The 15,625-nt window shown below is 35.3% G+C and overlaps 1 protein-coding gene across 1 annotated transcript in view; it reads left to right on the top strand.

Moving 5' to 3' along the window:
• The window catches only part of Smp_155450 (putative sh3 and multiple ankyrin repeat domains protein 1,2 (shank1,2)), a gene marked incomplete at both ends in the record, with an annotated part of 52,000 nt that extends 49,045 nt beyond the window's left edge, over nucleotides 1–2,955 (top strand). Inside the window, one exon of the mRNA XM_018789316.1 lies at nucleotides 2,851–2,955. Coding sequence (XP_018654772.1) covers nucleotides 2,851–2,955 — 105 coding nt within the window. The remainder of the gene's footprint in view (nucleotides 1–2,850) is intronic.
• Nucleotides 2,956–15,625: the final 12,670 nt, after the last annotated feature.

A 15,625-nucleotide genomic window follows, 5' to 3' on the forward strand; every position in this document is an offset into this window, starting at 1 on the left:
AGCTTAAGTACAACTGTCAAGTGAACTTATCTTCACAAAACAACCTGGTTATTATTAACTGAATACAGATTATGAATAGTTCATAAATTCGTTGCATTAATTTAAGTATTCTCCATTATCTATGAAAGAAGATATTTCCTATGATCTATCAAAGAATAACAGAAACTAAAGGTATTCAGTAATTTATTGTGATTCACTCATCAGTAGTTTCGAACTAACTTGGATAATATATCAGACGACACTTCATCACAACATCCCGAAACAGTTTTATTTTCCTATCCAACGAGTAAGAATTTATTAGATAATTTATGCTCGTTTTACATATACATATACACCGATTTACAGAAGTTCTTACATAAATTTCCGGTGAGCGATTCCAACTTATTAACCAAACTTTTAACTTTTAAATTACTTTGTTCGACCATATTTTCAAATTATTTGTTGATAACTGGACATTATTTTATTTATAACTTTCGTTTACCAAACTGTCCTGTTATCATTTGATTAGCTTTGATTGCACTGCAATCGCTAAATTTCTGTAATGTGCTGTAAATCTATTGTGATAAACAGATTTTTCAAAAATTTTCTGTAATTCTTGCTTGCATGCACATACAAATACCAAGTTCTGTATTTTGTCCAACGAATAATTCGTCGTAAAGTAGAAATTCTTTGACAAGAAAGCCTCAGCTATGAAGTATGTTAGTCAGTCTAGTCTGACCAGTCATTATAATAAGTATGTGTATAAGATATCATTTTCCGAGCTGATGAGATGTAGATATTTTATAGACCTCTTAATCCATCTAGATGAAAGTAACAGTACTTGTTAGCAGGAATAAATTTACAGATATGTTTGTTGGTATGACAAGAACACTATTTTTATTTTATACGAATATTCGTCAAGATTAGAACGAATAGTTTGACAATAATTGGGCGCCGAGTATAGAGAATTCATTATATGAAAGCGATTCTGTTTATTTGAGACTACTCGATAAATTTATCAGTATTCCAGTGTCTTTAATCACACTGAACACCATATCCATGACTTCGAACCTGAGAGTATTGATGACCACTAGTCTGTTCAACGAATGCTCGTTTAAGGAGTTCGTATTTCCAAAAGAGATTGATCGAATTTAATCCTTTATACATACGAAAAATACTAACCCTTGACATTTTTAGGGAGAATCATAAACAATTTACTATTTTCGGCATCATATTCATTCTAAGCTTTAAGGTGACTAGATAGCATCGTTGTTAGAATTTCTAATCTGGATTAAATTCTGTCAGAGCCAACTGTACTATTAAGTCATCTCAGAACTGTCCATATGCTTATACTGAGTCAGAATTGATAGTTACTTTGAATACAATTAGGACAGTTTTCGAGCAAACTGAAGAAAACTATATTTGTTTTATATTGTTGAACTACAGACATAAAAAGTTGTATTACTTTTTACAAGATATTAGAATGAATCATCTACATATTTACCTATTTGACTGACTAATTTATGGTCCTATACATGACAAAAATTGAATAATTGGTCATCATAATTAAATAAATATGTACCGTTAATATGCACAAAAACATTTTATTTAAGACAATGGTTTATAGAAGATGAGTTGATTAGCCTAGCTTCAATGAAACTAGTTATTCTTTTTCTCACTGGATGGGAGATTGCAAGGCAAACTTATATCACTATTACGAATTTTTCGATTTTATAATAAAAAAGCATAAACTACAGAGTCGACAGTTGACAGCAGTATATTATAGTCGCACTTCATCGGCAGTATTTTCAGAATGCTGTTCTTTGAGTGATCTCGCAATTCATTACATGATTTCATGTTTTTAAATGTTTTAACATTGACTAAGTAAGTGGTTGGTATCTCTTCAGTCGATTGATCCAAATAAATTACTTTCGATCCTGGGTGGAATCATGGCTATGAACTGCTGAAGAGTCCCGGAGTCAAACACAACGGCTGTTCAACATCCCATGATTTCGAACGCTACCCTTGAAGATCATAGTCCATGATGAAAATTGCTTTTACAAATCTGAATATCAAACTAATAATAAAAACTTTAATTGTACCAAAATGAATATATGTACATGATCTACAGAATACAATGTCTGGTCAAATGTAAAGTGACAAATAAATGGCCATTTTATTAATGTTGAAAATGTAATCTCTATTTTAAATGTAATTTTATTTGCTAGGTGTTTCAGTCATTCTCTTTTTTATTTGAACATTAGCTCACATTGTACCAGAAATGCTTTACATATACAATAATACTATTTTTTTAAATGAATAATCTGTTCTCCATTGACCGTTTAATTACTTGTAGTTAAGTCATTACCATAATAGTCTATACCTTTTTTTAAAACAAGCAATAAACTGTCAGCAAAATAATTTCGTTTTTTTACTAGCTAGGAATGTTGTTTGCATTGGTTCCAAACCAATAAGGATAGTCGATTATTGAAGCTTGAAATTTCCTGTGGTTGATTTATAAGGTTGAGTTTATACATAAGTATCCTAATATCTTGTCTCAACATCATTAGTGTATGGTGGAAAAACCCACATTATCGACCTCGTATGTTACTAAAAACTGAATATTTTACTCGTATAAATCACTAGTAGTATATGACAGATGATAAGAAGACTTATTAGGCTTCAGTAATGGAATTGTTAAGTGATCAGTAGTAAAAAAGATAAAATCATTAAGCACATATTTTGGTATTTAATAATACGTGTATGTTGAAATATACGTATGCGCAAATGGATTGTAATACTTGTTCTGAATGTTATTACTGGTTTTAATGAACCAAACTCTATTACAACACGTTTCTAATTAATTTTAAGGTACTAAATATATTAAAACTGACTGAGAAAAATCAGTACAAAACATTCGAACGCTGGACAGAAATACTAGCTTATTCGATCAAGATGTATTACGACAACGTATGATAACATGTAAAATAAAATGTTAAAGATGAATTTCTCAGTATTCACGTACAGTTTTGTAAATTAAACTCGAATTAACAGTTATTTCATGTGATACTACTTAACTTTGCATAACAACCTGGTGGGTAGCAACATTCGAACTTACAGCTCGATAATTAAAAGTCAAATACTTTAAGGACTGAACAATGTAAATTGATAGACAAAGGCTTACATAATTACCGACATTTCAACACTTTGCTTGTGATCTGTCCCTTAATAAAGGTAATAATCATTGAAAAAACTCAATGTCAGTTGCCTTAGCTGCTACTTTGATATGGCGGCTGGGCTTGCCTATTGTGACGATCCAGCCAAGCTATATTGGCTGGAACATTCATTTCTTTAGATCCTACAATCTCAGGAAGGTTGGTTGGAGAGCGGTAGTACTAAGAGCAGCAGACCTGCGGTCCAAAGGTGTTATTGCACTACCAACTGTACAGAGATGTGACAGTATTAGGGTGATTTCCTCAAATAAATGTTACCTACAGAGATGCAACCTTTACATAACGGGAGGAGAGGGTACAAAAACGTCGAGTCCGAAATCGGAACACTCCTACTGAGATCCGTCTGTGGTTGGGGGGCCTTGAAATACAGAGCTGACGAACCACGGTTTCTCACTAAACATCAAGTGTGACCGGTCTCAATTAACTGTCTAATCATAGACTGATAGAATTACCATCTGACTATTACGCTTAAATTTTTCCCTCCTCAAAGGAAGCAACGTATAAATTATCAGTGAGTACGTCTAAAAATTTGACAATCACTCATGATCTCAAATAGTCAATCAAATTGAGCAAAAGAAAAGCATTGATAATCAAACAATTTGCTTCATTCTATAGCTTGTCGATATAATTTATGTATGTGAATCAACGTTTCTGCACTTTAAAACCTCATGAAATATGGTTATCTATATTTTATGATTTTAGCATTTAGATACTACAGAATTAAGCCAAGTAGATTTGTATAGATTATTAAATCTGTTCCTCAGTGAGACGACACAATTTAGAAAAACCCTATCGAATATTTGTAAGAACTCATAATAATAATTTACTAATTTTCGATTTCTATTGGGAAGATCCGCAGTGTGTGTCTGTAATTGGAATAGTTTAACCTAATTTCTAAGAAATAATTTTGTGCGCAATTTGGAGGATGATACCATCTTCAAATTGTGACCAGTCTATAACTAGATATATATATATCCTTTTAAAATCTCTTTAATTGCTTATTAACTATCCAACACTAATAAGTGTAATACCTTAAAATTGACTTTCCATTATTTAAATTATATTTTTTCTCATTTATTAATTTATTCTAATGCACAGTAATTACATCCATTTAATTAATTACTAAAGTCGACTTCAATGTTCTTTAATCCTTTTTTTCTCCGTATTTCTCGTCAAAATGTAACCTAACTAAAAAATTAACTAAAACTTTGAAGAAAAATCGCATATTTTATTAAAAATAAAATCTGATTTTCCTGTTTTAATAATATAAAACTTGTCGGATAAACACAACTAATTAGGATAATTTACGGTGCTTCTTTTAAACTTTCAGATTGTTTCCTTGATAATAAACTGACATTGATCAAGTACTTATTGAATGTCTAAAGGTGGTTATTGTGTGTACAACCTCTGTCGAATTAGGTTACATATTGTTGTATCCCGTGGAGAATTATGAATAGTGACTTTTGAGAACTATTTATGGACCAATGTGATATGTATATTTCCTATTGTATAATTGTTAAGTAACTAAACTATTCATATTCATATTTCTCTTATCATAAGCTTTATTTTGACCTATGAACTATTATTATACGATTTACCGTTCTTGAGTTATCCATAGTCTATTAATTACTGCTCCCCCTATTAACAGACACATTTGGCCAAATCTTGTACAAATGTTATTTACTATTTTATGGTATGATGTGGTCAGTTTGTCTGATATATAAATCCAGTATGTTTGAGAATAATGATTCATATTGCAGAGGCTGTTATTGGTGTTCTGGATTTAACTGACTGGGCTAGGCAGATAGTAGGACTGATAAGTGCTTAGGACTGCTCAATACGGTTTTTTGTATATCATTAATCCGATCAATAATTTCACTGCTCTCCGATTGGCGGTCTTATCACGTCATATATATCAACTGGGCAAGAACACACTCAATCGATATAACACATATAAACTTCAAGTGAACATTATCAGATAAATAGCACATTGTGAGAATATCGAACTCTTTTTTAAAATGCAATAATATAAGCGGATAAAGTAGAGTGATGCTAGATAAAAGAAAGGGATAAGAACATGTTAAATGAAGTTGACAAAAACTGGTTATTTCATTGTTTAGGTTAAAAATAACTAAACCTAGTCAAAAAATCATTAAATGGTGTCCTGAATTATTTAGATACAATGACTTAAGGTGTATCCCCAACCTGTGCATAAAGGTAAAATAAATTTATATTACGTTGCATGAACAAGCCATATTTATCCAGATTACAAGTATAATCCTACAACAAAATGAAATATTTTTGTTTATTTAATGAATTAGTTAAATAGCTGTGCTGTGGAAAATTTCACAAATCAGTAGATTTATCTGTTCTGCAATTCCATGTGAATGGAATTACCGATGAATCATTTGTTAACTACTAGTTTTTCCACATGAGTTTTACAGCTGATAAATCGATATTTTTCAACATCGGATGCAAAAATACTGAATTAGTCAAATACTCAAAACCAGCATTGAAGACTTGAGAATCGTTCATATTAGTGTCCCAAATACGTACTGGTTAAAACCAAATGAACTACTCCTATTAAATAATCCTAATCTAATTAACAGTCATCACTTGCTTCAAATTTACTGTGTAACAGTTATCAGGATAACATAACAAAAATGCTATATATATATAGTATTAGGTTGAGTACCCATGAAATGCACTACAATAAGACAAATTCATATTCGATGGCTCATGTTGTTATCTTGGTGTACAAATACTGTAAATTCATTAAATTTAATCGAAAGAAAACACAGTTTACTGAATCGGGCAGCGAAACTATGGTCTTTAGTGATAGTTGGCTCAGACACAAGAATCCCATAAATTTAATGTATTTACGGAAATTAGCTACTGTGTAGTTACATGTATAGTACATTCATAAACCGATAGTAATTTCTAGTTTTGAGATTTTCTAATGGTTATTACTAAGACTTCTTGGCAGTAAATACAACAGATTCAGCAATGCAGTATTTTTCAACACATTAATTCCCAACTGGCGGCCAAGACCAAATGTTCTGGGTCGAATTCTTGCTTGAAAGGCCGTCGGTGCCCTCTCCTGTATGGTCCCATACTATTACGAAATGGCCTTCCAGTGCTTCCGGATCTACAATGGTTGTCTAACTTTGGTCGCTTCGCGATTTCATTGACTTCCAACAAACTCCATATCCCTATGCTGAAAATTTTATAATTTTTTCCACTCTTGTATTTTTAAATATTCTTAATATGTCTCTTGATTAGTACATAGCTATCATAATATTGACCTTTTTATTGAAAAGTGTTTTTAATTCTTCTTAAATACTAAATAATCTGATCGAATCTTCTAATTGAACACCAGATTCGGTTCCGAAGCTCTTCTAGTAACCCCCAGGCTAAATCTACACAGCAACCTGAACGCGAGAGAAAAGGCGCGAAGTATGGAAGAGATGCTTTACCCCAAGGTTCGTTTATTTACAGAAAATCTAGGGTATTTATAGCATTTCAGATGACCTTGGGCTTCCGGAACGCTACTGAACATAGTAACCGCATAGGTAATCATCCAATCATGAACGCGACAAGTGACTTTACACTTTTTAGATATTTCTGGCGAAACTCCTATTAAATGCTGATTAGATGAAATGTTTCTCAGAGTTTTTAGAGCTCTTTCTAGCTTTTTTCGAGGAATTTTCTGGATCTTCCCAATAATAACCCTCTTAATTAATATTATTTTATAATCACTGTGTAGGATTTAATTTGTCTGACAGATATACTATTAAAACTGTAAACGCGATACTGGCGATCCCAGAGTCTATGTGAAAGCTATAGCCAGAACACGGACAACTTGGCTTTAAACTTTATCTGTTTCTAAACGTAAAAACAACTAGATTAGTATAGTAATTAAGGGGATTACAGTCAAGTGAAACGCACAGCACATACCGACCAGTAATGCGTGTCTTATCGCAATGAGTAAAAATTATGAGTCACAATGATATGATAGGATAATGTCTTTCAATTGGTAGGTCATATATGCAACAGGGATAGTCTACAGACACATCAGACCAGATTAACGCGGTGGGAGCTTAAGCAACGATTTGATTGGTTAGTTACGGACAAAACTAACACGCTGTAACATCATACAATTAGTACATTACCCAACTACTCAACAAGTATTATTCCATCGCTGTAAATCATCTATATATTAATAATGTAGAGCCATCATTAAAAACTAACTGGCAAGAAACTCACCATTTCCTAAAATTGAGAAATCAGAATGTTGTTTCACCTTAAACATTCTAAATGAAAATGCTACTTCAAATAAGAGCTAAAGGATATTGTAGAAATAATCCAATTAATTTCATGGATTTAATCATTTTTTGGTATTCAATGAATTAGGCTTGCTAAACAGACTTAAATAAAAGTATTCACATGTATTAAGCGAATGTGGCGAGTTTCCGAAATGTTCTTTATTTCATACGTTTAGGTCAAAACTACAGACAAACGGAAAATGGTTCTAGTATGAAAAGTAAGTCTAATGTGACAAGACAGACGAGTAAGAAATAAACAACATCATAGTAATGACAAGCACAAACGACCAAGAGGTGGAAAGACAACTAAACGAGTAAATAGAGAATTTTAAATGCTATAGTAACCAATAGGAATAGGTATCGATCACTTTGCAAGGATCACAATAATACTGAAGTGTAAAAAGTCAAAATAATGTTGATCTGAGTCAAAACTATTATCTAATTGCAATTCAGATGCCTAGCTATTTATGTCAAAAGCATTACTTTTTCTAGTTCATTTAATTTAAAAAGTAATAGTATCAGTTTGACTGATAAGGTGCGGTGTTCCAGCCCTATCAATGTTGGTCAAGCCTAGGACAGTGATGCCGATTGGCTTGTCTAGAAATAATCTCTGCTTTGCAGTGCTCACAAACCCACAGTGTGGAGGTGATTAAATAGAGAAATCGATATCCCCAGATCTTGATCCGCGGAAGTCGCATACTAGTAGCACATAAGTTTTACACCTATCCATTCCTTGACGTACACATAGGTATAATCACCTTGTGAGCAATATGCACTACATGCATACCGCTAGCACACAAGTTTCCACTCATGCATCCCATAGCATACATATAGATATATTCACCTACGTGGAAGTATGAATTATCACCTCTCCCTACGAAATAACCGGTTACAATTGAATCTTTTACGCCTCACATGAATATCACTAATACAAATGCTTTCGCTCTCGCACTTCATGGCACACACATAAGCACAAACACTTCCAGATGGTCACCTTATTTCAACTATCCTACACCCAATGTCGATTATGGTTAATTTTGGTTAAGCCTTTTTATTAACTTACTTGACATTGTCATTTGGATAGTAACAATTCGCATATATCTTTGTACTGTTATGATCGCTAGAGCACATGACAGACTCTAGCCAAAGCGTAGATTGCTTAAATATCATTCGATGATTCATCTGCTCCCCATATATGTATGCACTCAAATCCTATTATTAGCTTTTGCTTTGTCTTGCTGCGCCCTCATACAATTTGACCATAAATTTGCCTATGTAATTGCTTGCGCTTGCTCGCTGACACTCACTCATGTGCTTGTAGCTTTGTAGCCTGCGTCATTTGATAATAAACTGTAGTTGCAGCTTGTCTTTGCCTTTTGATTTCATGCACCGTTAAGATTTGTATTATAACGGTTATTGAGGTAAAAATTAGCGAAGCATTGCACTACAACCTCTCCCTAGTGTTTGCCACCACATCTTTTTATTATATATTCGACCTGTTGGTTTAGACGTATGATTTTATTAGGCATAGGGCAGACATTTGAGCTTACTTTCTTTTTGAGAACCTGGCGCGTACCCTTTGCATATACATACATGCACAAATGTACAAGCCGGGATTCATGCAGTTCGTATACATAAGTATAGGAATCGGGCAACCCGCTAGATTTGAGAGCTTTGGGGTTTGAACCCAAGCTAGTAAGGTTGCCCTCACTATCCAGCAGCATTACATGAAGGCCCTGAGTTAGATTTTGCTGTCAAAAGCCGGTAATACCCGGTGCCCCCAGGAGGTCACCTGAGCAAGTGCATACCGGACCAAACATCGCTTAACCTCATTGACCTGGCAAGGAACAGTGTTTTCAACGTTGTATGGTTACCGGTTCTACGATAACGTTTTCATTTCATGTTTGACCGAACATAATTCTTATATAAATTAGCAAAAATGTTCAGTTTTAACTAATTCATAGCATTATGTTAATGATGAATAGCCACTATTGTGTTGCATGTATAAATCATTATTTCAAAGTTTTGTTTACTGATAATTTAAAATCACCTGAAACATTCTATTGATATTCAGAGAAAACTTTAACAGCGAAATAATTCCTCCACAAATTTTGTAATATTTTAGATTTTACGGAAACTAATTGACTAAGAGTTGAAATACTTAGCCGATAAATTGTAGTAGAAATTATTGATGAATTTGAGGGAATAATTGTACGATAAATATGCTTAACAATCCATATATATACAAAACATTATATAAGACCTTTGATGTCATACAATTTCTGTTAAATTGAATAGTTATGCCTAAATAACGAAAACCATTTGCTTTCGAGATAACTACATTACAAATGATCATGTTACTACTGGACTATAGAAACTCTCCTACAATCAATTTCGAATGTGTTTAAATTTTGATTAAGCCGTTTTATTAACTTACTTAACAGACAATATTATTCGAACAGTAACAATGCTCATATTTCTTTGTACTATTATGATCAATACGATATCTGTATAAACGCAAACGCTTGATCACACGATAGACTCTAGCTGAAGTATTGACAGCTTAAATATCGCTCGATGAATCATTCTCTTCTATTGTATATTTGTACTAGAATCCTACTATTAGCCTTTGCTTTTCCTAGCTGCACCTTATTCGATTTGACCATAAATTTGCCTCCGTATTGGCTCGCATACACACATTCGCCTATTTGCTTCAAATTCGCTCGATGTGCCTATAGCTTTGTGATCTACGCAATCCGCCAATCAATTGTAGTTTCCGCTTCTTATTTCAAAAACCGTGGGGTTTCTATAACTACGGTTATCAAGGTGATTGACTGAATATGAATTGTAGTGACCTGCTCTTTTCGACGAGAACGCGATTGGTGTAATGGAAACAATTATTATTATAACCAATTGTACCAGTGATTGTTTTGTCGTACTCGTTGTTGTTTAACTGTATCAAAGTCACTTTTCGTCCGGTCGTCCGCCATGTTCGCTCGAACGTTCTTACGCTCTGCCCTAATTGCCTGTGCTCGTTGGCACGTCTCGGTATTCTTTAGATACCACGAGATCGCCAATAAATATACTCTATCTGGACCAGTTACAGTCTTCTGGTTTGCGAGTTATCAAACGGACCAAGTCGTTTTTGGGCGCGTAATCTTATTGTAATGTTGATCATAGTCAATCAAGACTCGACGCCATCTACAGAATAACGGTATTGACTGAATAAGACAGCTAGGATATCATTCTTGATTTATGACTTAAAAAAGTACAAATATTTTACATTAACAAATATTTAAAAAGACCAATAATATCCCCTGTTGGATAAATCTTTTTTCCTATCCCTGACAATCTATGATTCCTTTGCATGTGTAATCAGTCATTCCACACATCTCATCTTAAAAATCATTAAACTCAAATAGTAAATATCTTCCGAATACAGACTTTATGATAATAGGTATAAAATTTTCGAACCCTCAGCTTATACTAAGTGGATCACTGTTTATTTCAGATACACATGTTATAAACGGTAGGATACTTGTTATAACGCTAGGGTTTCTTGTTATAACAGTCCTTCCACTTTTTACACGTATGTGGGACGCTAATTTACCTCAGACGAATATCTACACCAGATTCCCTCCCAGTGTCTATTCTACAGGACTTCAACTCAACTCAGATCAAGAACACGAGATTAGCCTGACTAGAACGTCAATATAACTCCGCCTGTAGCTCCTCCAGGGGCTACTGCCGGTCCCAAGCCCGGGTAAAGGAGGAGGGTTGGGCATGGGGTTAGCGACCCCATCCCGTAGAAAATCAACTCGCTAAAAAAACGCTAACCAGAAAAAATCATTCAAACCATTCAAACTCTGCCCTGGGAGTAGAAGGAAAAATGACGTCTCATGATGAAAGCCGAGTTCCTTCGGAAGTCATGAGGCCGATGCACCTTCTTACAACCAGAGCGACAATTTTTATAGGTACATGGAATGTCCGGACAATGTGGGAGACCGGCAGAGTCTTCCAAATTTCTGCGGAAATGAGGAAATACAACCTGGAAGTGCTTGGAATCAGTGAAACACATTGGACGCAGGTTGGACAACAACGACTGTCTTCAGGGGAACTTCTGTTATACTCCGGTCATGAAGAAGAAAATGCCCCACATACACAAGGAGTGGCACTGATGCTGTCTAGAAAAGCACAAAATGCACTTATAGGATGGGAATCTCATGGACCGAGGATCATCAAAGCCTCCTTCAAAACAAAGAGAGAGGGCATTACAATGAACATCATCCAATGCTATGCGCCGACCAACGACTACGATGAAGACGCTAAAAACCAATTCTACGATAGGCTGCAGTCAATCTTCGAGAAGTGCCCAACCAAGGACCTGACCATTCTGATGGGAGATTTCAATGCCAAGGTTGGAAAGGACAACACTGGATACGAAGACGTCATGGGACAACATGGACTGGGAGGAAGGAACGAAAACGGTGAGAGATTTGCAAACCTATGTGCCTTCAATAAACTGGTCATAGGTGGCACCATATTCCCACACAAAAACATACACGAAGCCACTTGGATTTCACCGGATCACACTACACAAAATCAAATCGACCATGTCTGCATCAACAAAAAGTTCAGGAGGACGATGGAGGATGTGAGAACCAGAAGAGGAGCTGATATAGCATCCGATCATCATTTGCTGGTCGCCAAGATGAAACTAAAACTTAAGAAACACTTGACAACAGCGCGTACAACATCACAAAAGTTTAATACGGCCTTTCTTCGAGATGCTGACAAACTCAACAAATTCAACATAGCCATCAGCAACAGGTTCGAGGCCTTTCATGATCTACTCAATGGAGAGGGGACTACCATGGAGAGCAACTTGAAAGGTACCAAGGAGGCAATCGTTTCAACATGTCAAGAGGTTCTGGGCCAAAAGAAGCACCATCACAAGGAATGGATCACTGTTGGTACACTGGATAAAATTGAAGCAAGGAGGAACAAGAAGGTAGCAATCAATATCAGCCGAACAAGAGCAGAAAAAGCCAAGGCACAAGCCGAATACACAGAGGCAAACAAGCAAGTGAAGAGGAGAATCAGGACCGACAAACGTAAATATGTGGAAGATTTAGCGATGACAGCGGAAAAGGCTGCAAGAGAGGGAAACATGAGACAACTGTATGATACAACAAAGAAACTTGCTGGAAATTACCGTCAACCAGAAAGACCAGTGAAAAACAAGGAAGGCAAAGTAATCAACGATATTGAAGAACAACGAAACAGGTGGGTAGAACACTTCAAGGAACTCTTGAATCGACCAGCTCCACTGAACCCACCCAACATCGAAGCAGCACCCACAGACCTCCCAATCGATATTGGCCCACCAACAATTGAAGAGATCAGCATGGCCATTAGACAAATCAAGAGTGGCAAAGCAGCGGGACCAGACAACATCCCGGCAGAGGCACTGAAAGCAAATGTAACAGCAACTGCCAAGATACTCCACATCCTCTTCAGTAAGATTTGGGATGAAGAACAAGTACCAATAGACTGGAAAGAAGGACTTCTCATCAAGATACCAAAGAAAGGCGATCTCAGCAAGTGCGACAACTACAGGGGCATCACTCTCCTCTCAATACCAGGAAAAGTCTTCAACAGAGTATTGTTAAACAGGATGAAGGATTCCGTGGACGCTCAACTTCGAGATCAACAAGCTGGATTTCGTAAGGATAGATCGTGTACAAACCAAATCGCAACAATTCGAGGTAAAGACCGGTGTTAGGCAAGGTTGCTTACTCTTACCCTTTCTCTTTCTCCTGGTGATCGATTGGATCATGAAGACGTCAACATCTGGAGGAATGCACGGGATACAGTGGACAGGCAGGATGCAGCTGGACGATCTAGACTTCGCGGATGATCTGGCTCTTCTATCACAAACGCAACAATAAATGCAGGAGAAACGACCAGTGTAGCAGCAGCCTCAGCAGCAGTAGGCCTCAATATAAACAAAGGGAAAAGCAAGACTCTCCGATACAATACAACATGCACCAATCAAATTACACTTGACGAAGAAGCTTTGGAGAATGTGGAAACCTTTACATATCTGGGCAGCATCATTGATGAACACGGTGGATCAGATGCAGATGTGAGGGCGCGGATCGGCAAAGCAAGAGCAGCATACCTAAAGCTGAAAAACATCTGGAGCTCAAAACAATTGTCAACCAACACCAAGGTTAGAATTTTCAATACAAATGTCAAGACAGTTCTTCTGTATGGGGCAGAGACGTGGAGAACTATGAAAGCCATTATCCAGAAGATACAAGTGTTTATTAACAGCTGTCTACGCAAGATACTTCGGATCCGATGGCCAGACACTATCAGCAACAAGTTACTGTGGGAGACAACAAACCAGATTCCAGCGGAGGAAGAAATCAGGAAGAAGCGCTGGAAGTGGATTGGGCACACTTTGAGGAAATCACCCAATTGTGTCACAAGACAAGCCCTCACATGGAATCCTGAAGGTCGAAGGAGAAGAGGAAGACCAAAGAACACATTACGCCGAGAAATAGAGACAGACATGAGAAGAATGAACAAGAACTGGAAAGAACTAGAAAAGAAGGCCCAGGACAGAGTGGGTTGGAGAATGCTGGTCGGCGGCCTATGCTCCATTGGGAGTAACAGGCGTAAGTAAGTAAGTAAGTAAGTAAGTAAGTAAGTAAGAACGTCAATATATTTCCACACTAAAATCCGACACAATCCAACAACAAGAACAGTTTATCAATAATAATCAATACACAATAAGGATAGGGGAATATATAACATATACAACACCTGTCACACTACCTACATGTCTGACTCAGCTAAACGACCGATTATCACTCTCGCCCACACATCAACACATGACAGATGATACTAAATAATTGGGCTTAAAAGTTAACTCATTCTAGAAACAAAGAGTTATCAGAGTATAAATGCAGTAAGTATTCATAATTCATCTGTTGAATGACATGAAATAGCCAAAGCTTCACCTAGAAAATTCTTCTTGATCAACTGATTCGCATTATCTAAAATTTAGTCTTAATAAACCGTTAATAAACTCACACAATAATTTGCATCAGAATGTAATTATAGTTGCCTGCTGACTATCATTGTGACCATAAATTAAATTGTTAATACTCTGAACATATTTCTGTTTCCTATAACAAAAGGGAATACGTTCCTCATTCGATACTCAATTACTCTATTTCGGTTTGTCGTCAAGATCTTTTATGGTTAAATATAGTAGAGAACCTGTCAGTTAATCAATATAAAACACATTACTCATTACCTTGTTATTACACCGATATATTCGTATTTTGATTATTTGTAATGTATTTTCCTTCTATTAGAAGAATTCTATATTTCATCCCTATTTCGAAGAAGTATTTCTCTTATTAAATAATACATTAAATGTAAATTTTGTTCTGACAGATTTACACTATCAATATCTTTTATAACTATTAAAACAAATAAATTTATCCGAAATTGTTAAAATACACCATTCTTCACATGAAACTACTATATATAACATAAATTGGACATGTCATTTAATATAAATAAAATCAACATTTCAATAAGTGAACATTCAATATGCCGTTGAAACCGAATAATCCGCATGAGATCTAGTCAGGTGACAATAGATGGTTATAATGATATTTCAAAGAGGATTTTATGAATGAAAGCAAAACACTATTGTTAGTTTATTTCATTATTAATGTACATTTGACATTTTTTCTAATAAATTACCGGTTTATAATAAGCAGACATTTTATCCTGTGGCGATTACTTAATACTTTCAATGCTGAATAAACTGAAATTATTAAAATTCATCACAAAAGTTAACTATGAAAGTGGTAAACACATGTGACCAAATTGTTGACAGGAGTTTATGAATACATATATAGCTGTTTTACCTATAAAATTAGCAGTAACTTATACAAATGACTAAAACACTCAGATCAGGTACTTTTACATACTTTATATGCTTTACAAAATAACAAACGAAGGCGAATAAATGATTTCATTCTAATTACAAACTATGCTATG

Source organism: Schistosoma mansoni, chromosome W, assembly GCF_000237925.1.
Source record: "Schistosoma mansoni strain Puerto Rico chromosome W, complete genome".
NCBI classification, from domain to species: Eukaryota; Metazoa; Platyhelminthes; class Trematoda; order Strigeidida; family Schistosomatidae; genus Schistosoma; species Schistosoma mansoni.